General features: G+C 45.3%; 1 protein-coding gene across 1 annotated transcript in view; it reads left to right on the plus strand.

The window, feature by feature from the left end:
- Positions 1-19,086, plus strand: part of LOC115482402 (glutamate receptor U1-like) — a 52,184-nt gene that overhangs the window by 10,833 nt on the left and 22,265 nt on the right. Inside the window, exon 2 of the mRNA XM_030222150.1 lies at positions 8,814-8,913. Within this exon, the coding sequence (XP_030078010.1) occupies positions 8,814-8,913 (100 nt within the window). The remainder of the gene's footprint in view (positions 1-8,813; positions 8,914-19,086) is intronic.

Here is a 19,086-nt window from a genome sequence, read left to right on the forward strand (position 1 = left end):
CCGACTTTTGGAAAACCAAAAAAGGTAGACTCAGGGAAGGGGGTTGAGAAAGGAAAGGGGGAGAAGCCAGACCACTGCCAGTGGGGGAGTAGAAAGGAGTGAGCTGCCACCCCATGAAAAGTGCCATCTGAGGCCCCCACCTCAGTTGGCCTAATGGTAGGGCCACTACTGTCTATAGAATGCTCATCCTGAAGTGCCCTTTATGGAATAGCATTGAACGCCAAAGTTTTGGTGCCATGTATAAAATCTACTACTACTACTTATCACTTCTACAGCGCTACAGGGCATACGCAGCGCTGTACATCATACACGAAAAGACAGTCCCTGCTCACAATTTAAATAGGACAAACACACAGATAGAGCAACTAAGAGGTAAGGGAATTAAAGAGAGGTGAGGATAAAAGGGTACAGGGCAAGTGAGTAGTGGTTAGGGTCTAGTCCTATATGAATAGGCAGCGGCACTGAATATCCAAATTGTGCATATATTTTATAAAATAAATGCATAAATCACACCACCACTGCCTGTGATGTGCTGTAACTCCTCCCCTGAGTCTGCCTACTCTTATTCCAGAAATGCTCCTTGTGTCTTAGACGTACATAAACTGGCATTTAGATGTGTATATAATTTATTTATTTATTAGGATTTATTTACCGCCTTTTTGAAGGCTTTCACTCAAGGCGGTGTACAATAAAAAATAAATCAAACATGAGCAATAGACAATTACAGCAGTAAAAACATTCAAATAACAAGACAAAGTACGGCAAAGTATACTACTTACAATGCAAACACAATACGTAATATAACATTTTTTTTTTAAATGTATTTATTTATATAGTTTCAATAATACAAACAAACAATCATTTGTAAGGTAATACAGAGAAATTATATAAACGAAAAATACATCTAAATTCTAATGAAACATTTGTATTTACTCTTCCTCAGACCATCATATGGAGGGGGAGAGTGGTTTTGTAAGTACAATTCAAGGAGTATGTAACACTGAAGCAACTTATTTTCATCTAAGGCTAATCCTGATCTTCATCCCTATACACCATCGCTGAGAATTAGTCATATCATTCAACTAGAAGGTCTTTTAGAGTCCAGAAACGTCTTTAATTGAAGTGGATCAAAAAAAACATATTTGATTCCAGATAGACGAATCAAGCATTTGCAGGGATAGGCCAGCATAAATGTTGCTCCCAATCCCTTAACATCATTCCTCAAAAGTAAAAACTGTTTCCTCCTTTGTTGTGTGATCTTTGCTACATCTGGAAACATCCACACTTTCTGGCCACAGAATAATTTTGAGGAATATTTGAAATAAAGTTTCATCAACAAGTTTATATCTTGTTCAAAGACTAAAGTCATACTTAAAGTTCCTCTTGTTGTAACATCTCCCATGGAGTCTTCCAAGATAGCAGTTAAATTCTGAGTATCAATATCCAAAGCAACCTTCGCTGACTCAGAGACATCTCTCTCTTTTGAAACATTTGGCAAGTAATACACTCTATTACAAGGGGGAATGTCTGTTGAAGAAAAATTCAATATTTCTAGAAGGTACTTCTTAAGGAAATCACGAGGTGTCATAGTTGGTAACATTGGAAAATTCAGCAATCTCAAAGTTAGTCTTCGATTATAATTTTCTAATTGCTCTAACTTTCGAGCCGAAATTATTTTGTCTTTAACCAGAGTATCCATTACACTTTTGACGGAGGTAATATAACATTTTAATTGACAGTGTAGGGTATAAGCAAAGATGGAACATATAGATAAGTAATAGAGTAAGAGGAGTTAGAAAGTATGGTGACTAATTTAAAGAAAGGTGCACATGAGGTCAGAGAGATGGTTAAATATTATCTCAGCTAGGGTAGGTGTGGATAAACATGTCCTGCTGCAGTACGTACAGTTCGTGTCACTCTTTGTGTGTGAGTGAGACTAACAAGTTAGCCTATTGGGGGTGAGGGGCAAAAATGCACTGCATCCTGCCAACCAGGGCCGCCGAGAGGAGGGGGCATGGGGGACAAGATTCCCCGTGCCTCTAAGGGGGGCCCGGTGCCACAGTCCCACCCGCCCCCCTCCGTCTGCCACTGGGCCAGGCCCCCTGCATTGAAATCACAGTGCCTCTCACCTCTCTGGGAAAGAGCTGCAGGCAGAAGCAGATCACCTCCCTGTTCGGGTGTCCTTCCCTCCCTGTGTCCTGCCCTTGCGGAAGTTATGTCAGACGAGGGCGGGACACAGGGAGGGAAGGAGGCCGGAACAACAAATAGGTGGGAAAATGTGGGATACAAATGTAACAAATAAATAAACAACCAACAGGGAGGTGATGTGCTGCTGCCTGCAGCGCTTTCACACGGAGGTGAAAGGCGCTGTGATTTCAATGAAGGGGGCCTGGCCCAGTGGTGGACAGAGGGGGCGGCGGCCTCGGGGGGGAGCAGCGGCGACCTCGGGGTGGATGGGGCGGGGCCCCGGGCCCGGCCCAGTCTCTCGGCGGCCCTGCTGCCAACTCACCAGTCTCCCATTCATTCTTTCTCTCTTTCCTTCATATAGGTGGTAAAGACTATCCTGAAAGAAAATGGTTGATGACCCCCATCATCAGCCATTAAAATGAAACAGAGGGCCCACATTCAAGGCTGTCAACAGTGGCGTACCAAGGGGGGGGCGGTGGGGGCGGTCCGCCCCGGGTGCACGCCGCTGGGGGGTGCCGTGGCGTGCGCCTGCTCCTCTGAGTTTGCTAAACTTCGTTCGTTTGCTGCAGCTCCCTCTGCTCCGGAACAGGTTACTTCCTGTTCCGGGGCAGAGGGAGCTGCAGCGAACGAACGAAGTTTAGCGAACTCGGAGGAGCAGGCGCATGCCGTGGCACTGCCCCCCTCCCAGCGGCGTGTACCCGGGGGGTGTCATTTCACTGGAGGGGGGGAGGTGTCATCTATCGGGGGGGCGCACTGCACCCGGGGGGGGGGCCCATTGGCGCTCCGCCCCGGGTGCCATCCAGGCCAGGAACGCCTGTCAAAGAAAAATATTTTGACCTTCTTAAGATCAGATTCAAGTTCCTACACAACTTTTCCCAGGAGCAGCAGAATTACCTTTTTGTTTAGCTGAGCCCAAGCTCCACCCCCAACTCCAATCCCAAAATAATACTACCAATTTTTGATGCCACTATTTTTGCCATTCATTCTTTACATACACGCTATATAATCTTATTAACCTCACAAAATTAAGCTAAAAAAAAAGCACACTGAATCTAGAGAAAATTTTATATTTTGCTTTTTCCAGGGAGGTCAAGGCAGATGACTTCATAATATTCAATGTCACCTCAGTAACTGCTCCAGAAAACTTCCCTTCAGTGCTAATCACCAGATGTATCAAGAAGTAATATAAAACCCTACAAAGAGCACATTTAGAGCGTAAAGTAAACCTCACATACCATAACAGCACAGCAAGGGCTCAAACATCACCAACCCTACTTTGGAAAGACAGCACTTCAAATATTACATCCTACTATATAAAAGAGCTGTGACCGACTCACCCGCAAATGCGCAGTAGAGAGCAGCTGTCATCAATGTTCCGCACATGCGCAGCAGGTCACAGCGATCCATTGCTGGTGTCGCTGTCCCGCCCCTTCCACTGACGGAGGCTATGTGTGTTGCTAAGGGGAGCAGAAAGAGCAGCAGCAGCCCCCCCTCTCTGAGAACCGGACGGCCGCAGAGTCCACCGTGGGAACCGCCTTTGAGAGCCCGGCATCCCGAGATCGCCAGCGCACCAACGTCTGCCCCCCCCTCCCCGATGTCACCACCGCCGCTCCCAGCCCCTCCGTGCCAGGCCCCCTAACTACGCCACTGCTCCCACCCTTCCACCCCCACGAGGTCGCCGCCGCCGCTACCCCCTCCACCTCCCTCCCCAAGGTCGCCAAAGCACCAACCTCCACCCCCCTCCCCGACATTGCCACCACCGCTCCCGCCCTCCTCCGTGCCGGGCCCCCTGCACTGACATGACAGCGCCTCTCACCTCCATGTGAAAGCGCTGCCTGCAGCGCTTTCACAAGGAGGTGAGAGGCGCTGTCATGTTAGTGCAGGGGGCCCGGCACGGAGAGGGGAGGGAGCGGCAGCGAGGAGGGTAGCTGGACGGGGGAGGGCAGGGGAGAGAGCAGGGTTGTTGGACGGGGGAGGTCAAGGGAAAGAGGAGGGTTGCTGGACATGGATGGATAGAGGTGAGAATTATTAAATATACAACAACAAACAACTCGCCCCTCAACTTTCATTTCTTCCTTTTGCTCTTTCATTACATTTTTAAAAACAAAAAGCTCGCCCATTTTAACAAGCTTAATGGCTAGTTAGTATATAACACACATGTCTAAAACTCAAATATATGCATCTGGCAAGAGGATACGGTATAAGCACATTTTGGGTAGGACTACAAAATAATCATGTATTTGCCATTTTAGAACAGGAATGCATGTCTATGTCCAAACAGATCAAGGGCAGGATTTACACCTGCAACCCATCTAGGTTTCAGAAAAGTGCTTGTATTGAGCAGTGCTCCACTGGATGGAGTAGAGGAAGTTTCCCCCTTAATCCCCAGTGATTTATGTCCCCCTAAGAGATACCGGGGAAAAATACACATATATGTTTCTAAAATGTCTGACATATAAACAAGTCTGCTCTCACTTTCCTATTTTTAATGATGTTCCTTTCTAACTCTCATTTTTTTATAGTTATTTACACCGTCTTCTATTGTTCAAGGAATGGTGGTATATTAAATCCAATAAACCATACACGTGCATGTTGCTAGTTCAGAACAAGTGGAACACAAAGCAGACCAGGAGTCCAAGAAATTCTTTATTCAAAAAGACCTGATGTGGCTATGTTTTGCCAAAATGACTGCATCAGGGGTAAAACACATAAATAAATTAAAATTATATCTAAGATATAAATTGTAAAAATGAACAAATTTGAATCATGCATATCCATAGTGTCAGTTTTGCAGCTCTTTTTGCATGTTCATATGTATAAATTTATGATATATATATATATATATATATTTTTTTTTTTTTTAACAAACCTTTATTAAGACAAATCAGCAGAAAAATAACACCAGGCAAGACAGATACACAGTGGTTTTTTCAGTGCATCTATCTGCAGGGCTTTTTTGAGGGGGTACTTGGGGGTACTGAGTACCGGCACCTTTTCCACTGTTTGCTAATATTGACCCATGGACCCCAAGTTTTATTGATAGAGCTCAGGCTCTACACACGAATTCTGTCTTGTCATAGATTCTATGACTGGTTGCAGGGGGCCTGGCTATTATGGGGTGGGTCCCTCAGTGATCACCCAACCCCTGAAGGATGGCCTAGCATTTGAGTACCAGCACCTTTTTTGCTAGAAAAAAACACACAGTGTCTATTTGACATATGAAAAAAAAAACTAGCTACCCAGTAACATTCCCCTTCACCCCCCATACCCTCCCAGCTATCTCTCAAAACTTGTATGAGAAAATCAACATATATCCACTATAGGTGCACAAATTTGATTCCATTGGGCATAAAGCGTCCAGCGTCTATCAAAAGAGCTCACCCGAATGCAACTAAGTGCTGTCGGGTGATACATTGCATACCATTGACCCACCACTGCAGAACGATGGGGACCTAAGGCTACTTGCAGATAGTGGCAATCACCACCGTGGCCGCACTGATACCCAGCCTCGAAATCACATCCACACTGTCGTCCAGATGTGGGAAGGAGACATTCAAAAGGGCAAGTTCCGTGTTCAAAGCAATGTCCTCCTGCAAGATCCGAGAAAGCATAGAAAATACCTGAGACCAGAAAGGCTGCACAAGAGGACAATCCCACCCCATGTCCCCCGGCTTCTCTCCAACGAGGTCTGACATATTGGTCCCCATTTTTGCCAATTTCACAGGGGTAAAGCACCACCAAAGATGCAACTTATATCCATTTTCCACAATTAAAGAAGTTATACCCGAAGAAAGAGTACGTTGACAAATGCTGCCCCACTCCTCCCCACTAAGCACTCTACCCAAATGATGTATGTTTTAACGCTTTTATGTTATCACACCCATTGAATATGAGTACACAATCATGGTATAAGTTTTTTTTTAGTTTTTGTGCATGTTTGTATGTATAATTCAAATTTATTTATTTTTATGATTTATATCTTAATTTTAAATTTGTATGTTTATTAGTGTTTTACCCCGATGCAGCCATTTTGGTGAAACATGGCCTCGTCGGGACTTTTTGAATAAAGAATTTCTTGGACTCCTGGTCTGCTTTGTGCTCTGCTTGTTCCTGTGTGCTGTGAACCTGTAAGCCACTTCTTTGGTACTGTGCTATTTCAGAACATACAGGTTTATGTTCTTTTTTCGACCCCCGTTGATGTCTATGCTTCTAAAACTGGATCCTTCCGCTGCACATAACTGGGGTGGAAATGTCCATTCCTCAATGCATTTTAGAGCAGGCACTATGGACTAGATTCAGTAAATGATGCCCAATATTGGGTGCCAAAAAAAATGTGAGCTAAGTGCTATTCTATAAACAGCGCTCCAAGTTGGGTGCCATTTACAGAATTGCGCTTAGCAGCGGGAGCCACACCCAGTTTTGGGCACAAGAATTTACACCAAGTGAAATTGGGTGTAAATCTCAGTGCACAAAATGGGTGCGGATCCCCCAAATTCAACAACACTGCACACATTTTAAGGGAATGCCTCTGGCCCACCCTTGTCCCTCCCATCATTATGCCTCCTTTTCAGATTCGCACAGATCAGGGGCGGGCTGACCATTTGGGCAACCGGGCAGTGCTCGAGGGCCCAGAGGCTCTTCCCAGATGCCTGCCTCACACTCCAGCCTTCCCTGGTCCTACCTTTAAAGGTGCACCACTGGTGATCTAGTGGCCTCTGCGGGGGGGGGGGGGGGGGGGGGGGGGATGACGACATGTTCTCTTTGTGCTGCCGCTATTCCCCATGCTTGGCACCTCCATATTATAAAATTGGTGGCTGAGACTCCCTGCGGAATTCTCATGAGACTGTCGAGACCCGCGAGATTACCACGGGAAGTCTCAGCCACCATTTTGAAAACATGGTAGTGCCGGCAGGTGGGAGAATAGCAGCAGCACAGCAGACAGGAAAGAACATGCTTTCCTCCCTCCCTCTGCAGAGACCACTAGACCACCAAGGCCGTTCAGGTAGGACCGGGGCAGCAGGGGTGTCGGCTGCGGCGGTAGGGGGGGTATCGGGCAGCCACTCTCTGTCCACCCCTGGCACAGATAGACTAAGGGGCTATTCTATAACAGGGTACATAAGTGTAGTTCCGTGCTGATCTGCCATTTTTGGGCTCTGTTGGTGCCATGCTTCTGTTATAACGCTTTTTGGTGCTGAATAATTGGCATGGAAATAGTGAATAATGTTAAGTCTGCCCTCGTTCTGCCCTTCTTCCACCCTTTTTTTATAAGGACAATACTGAGCCATTCAGGCAGATTTTCAGCCATATAGAATCTGAAAATCCACAGATAAACTAGTTACACATTCACTGGCTACAGCGAACATAGAATTGCTTAGTGTATTGGGTCAACTTGTGTTTAACAGTGCTTCGTACTTTAATATCTGTTTGACACAGAAGTTTACTCCTGCTCCTTGGGCTTCCAGCTTAATTGTAGAAAGTGATACAATTGTGACTATGCAGTGGGAGTTTACCAATTTTATTTACCCTCTTGCCTTAGGTCACTGCAGTGAAAGTGCTCAGCAGGGGCCATGCACCAGGGCTTCATCCTTCAGATATGGGTCTTTAATCAAAGTACTACCTATCACCTTATGCGGGCTTGGGAGGGGTGGGGTGAGGGAAGAGATTGACTCAGTGTATATGTGTGTGTCTGTCGGGAGAAGGGGATGGCATCAGCGTTGGGGTGGAGGTGGGTGAGAAAGGATTGGTTCCTGGGATGGATGTGTACTTGAGAGGGTACCAGGGATGCACTAGTAACCATTTTATCTGAAGTCAGCTGCTCTACCATCTGGTTGAAGAGTGAAAGGTCTCTTCTTTGCAGCAGTTTTAATTTCTCCCCACTAGGAACACTCAATATGACAAGGGTGAGTTAGGATAATGACTGTTCTGGAAAAATGGAATGAGGAAAAGGATTTGGGGTTTAATTTATGTCTTTTTTAGTTGTAGCTTAAGGCAAGTTACATTCAGATATACTAGGTATTTTCCTGTCCCCGGAGGGCTTCCAGTCTAAATTTGTACTTGTGGCAGAGGAGGGTAAGTGACTTGTCCAAGATTACCAATACCTGCAGAGCTCTGGCTTTGCTGGCTAACAGCCATTAGGCGTCTCCTGCTTTCCCCACCATATCAGTGAGTTGTCTATGTTGACATCAAGACCTTGTAACAGCAAATCCCTAGGATGTCTTAATGATGGTAGGTGGGAACATGTTTTACCCAACCCTTGCTTTTCATTTGGTGCGCGGCCTCCTTCATTCCCTGTTCAGACACCAATCTCAGTTTACACTCATAATCTTCCGTTCTCCCATCTCTTTTCATTCCATCTGTGGTTCAGTCCTTGTCTTGGTGACTTCGTTACAGACCATGCCTAAAAACACATCTTGTTCTGATGCTCAGTAGTTGAGTGAGAATGGGGAAGAAGATCGCATAAATAATAAAGTCGGCACAGCAGAGGAACAAGTCCATAGCATAGGCACAGACAGAAATTCAATGGTAATAACGAAGTAACTAAAACTACCCGCACCAGGCCTGTGAATTGAAAAGATTTTTAAAAAGCGGGGCTGATCAAACTTAACTGTTTTTTGCCCTTTTAACAGGGACTACCTCTGTTACTTCTTCCTCTCCAAATGGCTAAAGTCTTTGGGTTGCTTGTTTGTGTGGCTGCTGTGCTGCTTCTGAAAGTATTCGTCCCAGCAGGTGAGTCCACAGAAACTGTTTCTGGTACTTAAATGACTATGAGGGCAACAGGAGTTTTAATGAGAGCAGGGAGAAACAGGAAGCATCAAAGAGTTCATGATCCTGTGTTCTTCAACTGGAATTAAATCTTTGTTTGAGGGGCAGATTAGAGAGAGGGGTTTGCTGTTCTATGCCGGAGAAGAAGTAGGGTAAAAAAAAAATATTTCTTTTCAATAAACTGTGTAACCATGAAGAAAATTGTGCATGTTTGAACAGAAGTGGTGAAATGGGGAACTAAAAACCTTGGTCATTCTTTAGTGCTGAGCCTTAATGAGACTGCTGTGTATCTGGAGATTGAATCCTAGAATCAAGTTGACAGCAGAGTTAGCTGGATTTTATTCCAAATTCACTAGGAATTAGAAAATCTCCAACGGGAAGCGAGCAGCGATTTATAAAAAGGTTGACCTGAGCTCCCCCACCCCCTCTCCCCACATACCGCAATGAAAAGACTGCCTGTTTCCTGCTTCATCTCTCCTGCCCCAGCTGCTCCAAATCCAAGAAACTGCTGTTTGTGAATTATATTAACTGTCGAGATGCTCATAAATAAGTTCAGACTGAGGTGGGAAGAGTTTAGGAAAATCTCTCGTCCTCTTTTTGGCTCACCAAATATACTTAGGGGTCCTTTTACCAAGCTGTGGGAAAAAGTGATTCAATTAGAGAATATGACATTTTTTTAACCATTTCAACTTCGTACATTTATTGATGCAAGAATTCCTAAATGACTACAGAGATACTAGTAAAAAAGGCCCGTTTCTGTGAGAGATGAAATGGGCGCTAGCAAGGTTTTGGTGTCCAGCGAGCCTCCTGTCCCCCGGGCCCCCCTGCAGCCACCCATCGTCAGCAACCCAGCTGTCCCCCAACCCCCCTCCAGGCACCTGTCCGTTCCGTGATGCGGGTTCCGTATGAAAAATGGCCGCCGAGGGGCAGGGGGAGATCGCGTTTTGTGGAGTGTCAGTGCTCCGCCCCCGTCGTCATCACGTTGTGACGCGAGGGCGGGGCACACAGTCATGGGCAAAAAGGATATCTCGACGCTTCACACTTCCGGTTGAGGCTTCATTTAGAACGTTGGGGTTGTGAATTATGTGCGGATGGGGCGTGGCTGAGGGCGGGTCTATGAGTGACAGTGAGTGGTGCTGACAGCCTAGCCTACCAACAGTGCAGGGCTTCAGTGTTTCCCTCCCACAGAGTGAGCTTCAGAAAGTTGCAGGTGAGAATTATTTATATAAGATTATATGTGGAAGTAATCGTTCTATCTAAAACGCTATCCTTTTTGATGTAATGTTGTTTTTCTTACTTAGTAGCCTTATCCTCTTATAAGGATTTGTGTATCAGTCTCCCCTTTTTTGTGGACTGCTGCATAAAAATGAGACTTCATCACCTCACCTTCTCTCCTACCCTCTTCCTCCCTCTTGGCTTTTAATCTCCGCCTCTTTCTTCCGTCCATTTTGCCTTCCCCATTCCACCTAAATACCTCTCGCCTTCGACGCCTTCGTGGCCACACCTCTCCTACTCTCCTCTTACTCTCTTTTACTCCTCTTACTCTCAGCCGGTGACATCAATCCCAATCCTGGCCCCCCTCACCAACTATTATCCCAACTCTACAGATCTCACCGCGACCTCTCTAACCTCCTCTCTATTTCTCTACTCCCCTTCTCTTCTCTGCCCTTCTCTTGTGCCCTATGGAATGCCCGCTCTATCTGTAATAAACTCGCCTATATCCAGGACCTCTTTATCTCGCGTCACCTCCATCTGCTCGCCATAACAGAAACCTGGCTCTGCCCTGATGACTCTGCTTCAGTCGCAGCCCTGTGCCATGACGGTTATCTATTTTCACATACTCCTCACCCTGCTGGCTGTGGGGGCGGTGTTGGACTACTTCTCTCTCCCTCCTCCAGATTTCAACCCCTTCTTCCACCTCAATCTCACTGTTTTTCCTCCTTTGAAGTCCATTCTATCCGCCTTTTCTCTCCTCTGCCTCTTCGAATAGCGGTCATTTATCGTCCCCCTGATAAGTCCCTTTCATCCTTTCTCAGTGACTTTGACGCCTGGCTTGCCTTCTTCCATGATCCTTCCTCCCCCTCTCTCATCCTTGGTGACTTTAATATTCCTGCTAATGATCCTTCCAACTCTTATATTTCCAAGTTACTCGCTTTAACGTCCTCCTTTAATCTCCAACTATGCTCCACCTCCCCCACTCATCAAAATGGTCACTGTCTTGATCTCATCTTCTCCTCCAACTGTTCACCCTCTAGTTTCCTTGCCTCTGATCTTCCCTCCTCTGATCACCATCTTATAACTTTCACACTTAAATCTCCTCCCTCCAAGTCCCGTCCTATCTTATCTAATTTATCTAGGAATCTTCACGATATTGATCCTTCATCTCTATCCTCCCATGTTTCAAACCTCCTCTCTACTGTGGCACCATCCACGTCTGTCTACGAGGCTGTTTCTTCTTACAACAATACTCTATCCTCTGCCTTAGACACTCTTGCACCTTTGATGACCTGCCCTGTAAGGCGTACAAAACCCCAACCTTGGCTGACTTCTAATATCCGCTACCTACGTTCCTGTACCCGCTCCGCCGAACGCCTCTGGCGGAAATCTCGGGCCCTTGCTGATTTCTTACACTTTAAGTTCATGCTGACCTCCTTCCAATCTGCTCTTTTACGTGCCAAACAGGATTATTATATCCAACTGACCAACTCTCTTGGCTCTAATCCTTGACTTCTCTTCACCACATTGAACTCTCTCCTCAAGGTGCCCCCTCCCCCAACTCCCCCTTCATTATCTCCTCAGACCCTTGCTGAATTCTTTCACAACAAGGTTCAAAAGATAAACCTTGCTTTCTCTACCTCACCACCTCTCCCTCCACTAGTCCATTCCCCCCTCTCTCCTTCCCCTCATTCCCTTTCCTCCTTTCCTGAAGTTACTATTGAGGAAACTACACTTCTCCTTTCTTCCTCAAAATGTACCACCTGTTCCTCTGATCCCATTCCCACCCACCTTCTTAATGCCATCTCTCCTACTCTTATTCCTTTTATCTGTCACATTCTCAACCTCTCACTTTCCACTGCAACTGTCCCTGCTGCCTTTAAACATGCTGTGGTCACACCTCTCCTTAAGAAGCCTTCACTCGACCCTACTTGTCCCTCTAATTACCGACCCATCTCCCTCCTTCCTTTTCTCTCCAAATTACTTGAGCGTGCTGTTCACCGCCGCTGCCTTGATTTTCTCTCCTCACATGCTATTCTTGACCCATTACAATCTGGTTTTCGCCCTCTCCACTCAACCGAAACTGCGCTTACTAAAGTCTCCAATGACCTATTACTGGCTAAATCCAGAGGTCAATATTCCATCCTCATTCTTGATCTTTCCGCTGCTTTTGACACTGTCGATCACAGCATACTTCTCGATACCCTGTCCTCACTTGGATTCCAGGGCTCTGTCCTTTCCTGGTTCTCTTCCTACCTCTCCCTCCGCACCTTTAATGTTCACTCTGGTGGATCCTCTTCTACTTCTATCCCTCTGCCTGTCGGCGTACCTCAGGGTTCTGTTCTTGGTCCCCTCCTCTTTTCTATCTACACTTCTTCCCTTGGTTCATTAATCTCAACCCATGGCTTTTCCTACCATCTCTATGCTGATGACTCCCAAATCTACCTTTCTACCCCTGATATCTCACCTTGCATCCAAACCAAAGTTTCAGCGTGCTTGTCTAACATTGCTGTCTGGATGTCTCAATGCCACCTAAAATTAAATATGACCAAAACCGAGCTTCTCATTTCCCCCCCCCCCCCCAAACCCACCTCCCCGCTCCCCCCGTTTTCTATTTCTGTTGATGGCTCTCTCATTCTCCCTGTCTCCTCAGCTCGAAACCTTGGGGTCATCTTTGACTCTTCTCTCTCCTTCTCTGCTCATATCCAGCAGATTGCCAAGACCTGTCATTTCTTTCTTTATAACATCCGTAAAATCCGCCCCTTTCTTTCCGAGCACTCTACCAAAACCCTCATCCACACCCTTGTCACCTCTCGTTTAGACTACTGCAATCTGCTTCTTGCTGGCCTCCCACTTAGTCACCTCTCCCCTCTCCAGTTGGTTCAAAACTCTGCTGCCCGTCTCGTCTTCCGCCAGGGTCGCTTTACTCATACTACCCCTCTCCTCAAGACCCTTCACTGGCTCCCTATCTGTTTTCGCATCCTGTTCAAACTTCTTCTACTAACCTATAAATGTACTCACTCTGCTGCTCCCCAGTATCTCTCCACACTCGTCCTTCCCTACACCCCTTCCCGTGCACTCCGCTTAATGGATAAATCCTTCTTATCTGTTCCCTTCTCCACTACTGCCAACTCCAGACTTCGTGCCTTCTGTCTCGCTGCACCCTACGCCTGAAATAAACTTCCTGAGCCCCTACGTCTTGCCCCATCCATGGCCACCTTTAATTCTAGACTGAAAGCCCACCTCTTTAACATTGCTTTTGACTCGTAACCACTTGTAACCACTCGCCTCCACCTACCCTCCTCTCTTCCTTCCCGTTCACATTAATTGATTTGATTTGCTTACTTTATTTATTTTTTGTCTATTAGATTGTAAGCTCTTTGAGCATGGACTGTCTTTCTTCTATGTAGCACTGCGTACGCCTTGTAGCGCTATAGAAATGCTAAATAGTAGTAGTAGTAGTAGTAGAAGTTGGAAAGGGGAAATTGTTTCCCTTAGTATATTGTTTCTTTGGAATATTATGGCATATTTCTTGACAAAGTTCGCTTTGGAGTTGTATATAAAAATTATAAATAAAGAAAGAATAAAGAATTTTTTTAAAAAGTGCCCTGTGCTGGCAGTGGGGATTGTTTCTCCTGCACGCCAGGGCTCTTTTTACTGCAGCGGGTAAAAAGCCCCCAGGGAACACGTGGCCATGTGGTGAGAGAACTCTTACCAAAAAGTTGGACATTTTTCTAGTTTGAAAATAGACACGTTCACTACTGGAGTTTTCGACGTTTTCCGCAAAATGGCCAAAATCGGATTTAGTTGTTATATTGAAAATGGCCCTCCACATCAGCTAATTGGCTCTAAATTGGCATTAAGTACAAATAATTGCCATCAACAAGCTCTAATTGGCAGTAATTTGTAGTTATGCATGTAAGTGACTTAGGCCCCTATTCTATGCACAGTGGCGTAGGAAGGGGGAGGACGGTAGGGCGGTCCACCCCGGGTGTCAGCCGCCCTCACTACATTTAGGGCCCTAGCCTCCTTAGTCTTTCTTCATCCCCGCTATCATTTTAGTCGCCCTGCACTGCACCTTTTCCAATTCTACTATATCTTTCTTGAGATGCGGCGACCAGAATTGAACACAATACTCAAGGTGTGGTTGCACCATGGAGCGATACAACGGCATTATAACATCCTCACACCTGTTTTCCATACCTTTCCTAATAATACCCAACATTCTATTCGCTTTCCTAGCCGCAGCAGCACACTGAGCAGAAGGCTTCTGTGTATGATTGACGACGACACCCAGATCCCTTTCTTGGTCCGTAACTCCTAACGTGGAACCTTGCATGACGTAGCTATAATTCGGGTTCTTTTTTCCCACATGCATCACCTTGCACTTGCTCACATTTGGGTGCCGAAAAAAGTAAGCAGTGAGCGCTATTCTATAACTGGCACTCTGAGTTGGGCGCTGTTTATAGATTAGCGTTTAGTGCCGAGATCCACACCCAGTTTTGGGCGCGAGGATTGACACCACGTGAAACCTAGTGTAAATCCTTGCACCTAAATTAGGTACAGATCTCCTGTATTCTATAATACTTCACGCATCTGAATTGAACGCCCGACCCAGCCATGCCTCTCCCGTGGTTACACCCCTTTTTCAGATGTGTGCTCAAAAATGTATTCACACATCTTTATAGAATATTGACTAGGAAGATGCACTCGTAAATTAAAATTGTTCCCGGTTAGCTCCAATAATTGATTTATAGCTACTACTACTACTTATCACTTCTATAGCGCTACAAGGCATACGCAGCGCTGTACACCATACATGAAAAGACAGTCCCTGCTCAAAGAGCTGACAATCTAAATAGGACAGACAAACAGACAGAACAACTAAGAGGTAAGGGAATTAAAGAGGTGGGAATAAAAGGACTTATTTGATTTATAGCACCCAATTAATGGCGCTAGCTAGCTCATTATTCAATTAAATTGTGCAAATTGGGTGTGGGCCCAAATTTGAGCGCCATTTATAGTATTTGGGGGGGAATTGCCATATAAGGCTTTCACAGTGTACATCTATTCATGCTTGGTAAATAAGTCTTGTATTCTAGGGGTCCTTTTACTAAGGTGCGCCAAAAAGTGGCCTGCGCTGGTGTAGATGCATGTATTGGACGCGTGCAGGTTCGTTTTTCAGCGCAACTGCAAAAAAGGCCTTTTTTGGGGGGGCCGAAAACAGACATGCGGAAAAATGAAAATTGGTGCGCGTCCATTTTGGGCCTGAGATCTTACCGCCACCCATTTACTTAGCGGTAAAGTCTCACGCATTAACCGGGTGGTAATCGTCAGCATGCGTACAATGCCAATAACTGCCCAGTTAGCGCCGTGCTGAAAATTTCCGGCACACCTACTGGACACGTGTACAAAATGAAATTATCACCTGGGCCATGCGGTAGCTGGGCAGTAGTTCTGAATTGGTGTGCATTGGGTGCGCACAGGCACCTATGTGGCTTAGTAAAAGGGTCCCCCAATGACCCTCTACAAGCAGTGCAGGTTTATTTATTTTAAAAACTTCGGGGCCCTTTTACTAAGGTGCGCCGAAAAATGGGCTGCACTAGTGTAGGTGTGCGTTTTGGGCGCACACAGATTCATTTTTCAGTGCACCTGTAAAAAACGCCTTTTTAAAAATTTTTGCTGAAAACGGACGTGCAGCAAAATAAAAATTGTTGCACTTCCATTTTGGGTCTCAGACCTTACCGCCAGCCATTGACTTAGTGGTAAGGTCTCGCACATTAACCATGCGGTAATCATCTACGCACGCAGAATGACAATTACCGCCCCGGTTTCTGCTGCATGCCAGAAAATAAAAATTATTTTCCCGCGCGCGTAGCAGACGCACGTAAAAAATGAAATTACCGCAAGGGCCTCACAGTAGCTGGGCAGTAACTCCAAACTGAAGTGCATTGGGAGCAAGTAAGAACCTACGCAGCTTAGCAAAAGGGCCCCTTATATACCACTGATTTGACTAAGTGGTTTTAAAAAGAACAAACATAATCATATTATATAGAACCTAACATACAGACACAATTTTTATACTCTTAGAATCATGCCACACTTAAGAGTGAAGTTCATTATGATATTAATGGTAGGGTAGCCGTGTTAGTTCACTATTAAAGGTACTAAATAGAAATAAAACAAAATAAAGAGAATAAAAAAAGATAACATAGTAGATGACGGCAGAAAAAGACCTGCCTGGTCCATCCAGTCTGCCCAACAAGATAAACTCATATGTGTATACCTTACCTTGATTTGTACCTGCCTTTTTCAGGTCACAGACCGTACAAGTCTGCCCAGCAGTATTTCCCGCCTCCCAACCACCAGTCCCGCCTCCCATCACCGGCTCTGGCACAGACCGTATAAGTCTGCCCTCCACTATCCTCGCCTCCCAACCACCAACCTCTCTTCCCCCACCTGCTCCGCCACCCAATTTCGGCTAAGCTTCTGAGGATCCATTCCTACTGCACAGGATTCCTTTATGCATATCCCACGCATGTTTGAATTCCGTTACCGTTTTCATCTCCACCACCTCCCGCGGGAGGGCATTCCAAGCATCCACCACCCTCTCCGTGAAAAAATACTTCCCGACATCTTTTTTGAGTCTGCCCCCCTTCAATCTCATTTCATGTCCTCTCGTTCTACCGCCTTCCCATCTCCGGAAAAGATTTTTTTTGCGGATTAATACCTTTCAAGTATTTGAACGTCTGTATCATATCACCCCTGTTCCTCCTTTCCTCCAGGGTATACATGTTCAGGTCAGCAAGTCTCTGCTCATACGTCTTGGAACGCAAATCCCATACCATTCTTGTAGCTTTTCTTTGCACCGCTTCCATTTTTTTAACATCCTTCGCAAGGTACGGCTTCCAAAACTGAACACAATACTCCAGGTGGGGCCTGGACTAACTTGACATTTTTGGTGAGCTTTCAAAGGTAACCCCAACTTGACATTTCGTCCTTTAGATTGTAAGCTCCTTTAAGCAGGGACTGTCCTTCTTTGTTAATTTGTACAGCGCTGCGTAACCCTAGTAGCGCTCTAGAAATGTTAAGTAGTAGTAGTAGTTCTTCAGATCAGATCTAAAGAAGAAAGGTTACCTTTGAAAGTTTATCAAAAAATGTGTTTAGTCCAATAAAAAAGGTATCATCTTCTTTTCTTTGTTTTATTTTATTTCTGTTTATTATGATATTAGAAATAGCAGTTTCAGCTTTGGTAGCCTCAGTCATGCAGGGCCCCTGATCTGTTTCCTAGACTTGAAAACCAATTCAGCCCCAAGGGGTGTCATCGCAATAAGTCAGGAGAGCAACATCGCTTCCCAGTTTGTTTCCTTAAATTTGAAGAGGAGGGAGGGCCCAAAGACAGTGAACAAATGTTGCTGCCATTCAATTCCATTCACTTCCGCTGCGCTGTTATTGATTGCACTTTAATAACTGGCAGCTGGTAGAAACACTAGAATGGCATCCTCTGTCAACCCCATCCAGAGATGCTGTGGGAAATCTGATGGCCTAAATACAGATGCCTGTTTACTTCAAAGTGCTTCCAGCAGTTGTTCAAAAAAAAAAAACAGCTCAAGGAACTCCCCTTGACTGGAAAGATGAGCTTCTGAAAGGAAGACCAGAAAGGTCTGGTTGGCAGTGTCCCACTCCACAGGGTGGGTGGGGGGAAGAGGGTGGCTGAAAAGAAGAAAGCATGTTTTGTTTCAGAACAACTCCATGCTTGGCCAAAGAATGGAAAAGAAAGTTGATGGATTATACAGAGGGAAAAACAAGCACCTTGGAGTCCATGTCATGAATTTCTGTGCAAGCTGCTTGGTAGACTTTGCTGTGCCTCTCTTAATATTTCTATACACATTCTGTGATACTGTGAGTGAGGGTTGAGGGTGGGCCTTCACGATAACACAGCCACACAAGGTTGTAAACATGAAATAAGTGCTTTATTGACTTAAATCGGAGACCTGTTACTTCACAGGCCCGAGAACAAAGGTAAAGTCTCTTTACTTCAGAGGGGGAAAAAGTCTTGGCCTGAGTCTGTGGTCAACAGGGCCCAAAACAAAGACTATGGCTTGTGACTGCCACGCCCCAAATATGGTTTGTAAGTTCTCTCTCTCTCTCTCTCTCTCTCTCTCTCTGTCTGGATTTCCAGATCTGGCTGCACCTCAGAACAAGGTTCACAAGTCTTCACATAAAAGACTGACTTGCCTCAGCCAGGACACAGTAACTAGAAGTATGCAGTAAAGGCATATGCTGGAGCCTCACTTCTTCCTTCTCTAGGCCTCCTTATCCCCACTTTGGCCCTTCCTTTTATATTCCTATTTCCTACCTTTCGGCTCCACCCCTCCCATCTCACTTCCTCTCTGGGAGGGACTAAGGGTTTTAAGGTATAAGGTGGTTCAGCTTACCTGAGGGACTGTTCTTGAGGGTGAGGAGTAGTGTTCTATAAACCCCCTCACATATCTATCTATCTAACCAGATATATATGTAGTTATATACTATACCATAGGTTAGATCACCCACAGACCTTTAGTAGAAAACATCCAGTTCTTTACAGAATGCATCCAGAATCTACCCAGTTCTGAGGTTTGTTAACGATGCTGGCTCACTTTTGACTTTCTGTCTGATAAAATCTGACTTGTTTTGGTCCAGAGTTGGATGTAATATAAAACCATAAATAATTTCAACTCACAATATCACAGTTTAGATCCTGAAAGAATGTAAAATGAACTTTGACATTTTAACCCTAAAATCATATAATTCATTGTTTTTACATCCAGTAAAAGTAACGTCGGTCCACGCAATAATGCATAATATAATTCTTGTTGCAGCAACTTGAAATAACCTCATCCAAAGAATTTAATCAAGTGTAAAACAAAGATTCTCATTTAC

Source organism: Microcaecilia unicolor, chromosome 13 (genome assembly GCF_901765095.1).
Source record: "Microcaecilia unicolor chromosome 13, aMicUni1.1, whole genome shotgun sequence".
Lineage (NCBI taxonomy): Eukaryota > Metazoa > Chordata > Amphibia > Gymnophiona > Siphonopidae > Microcaecilia > Microcaecilia unicolor.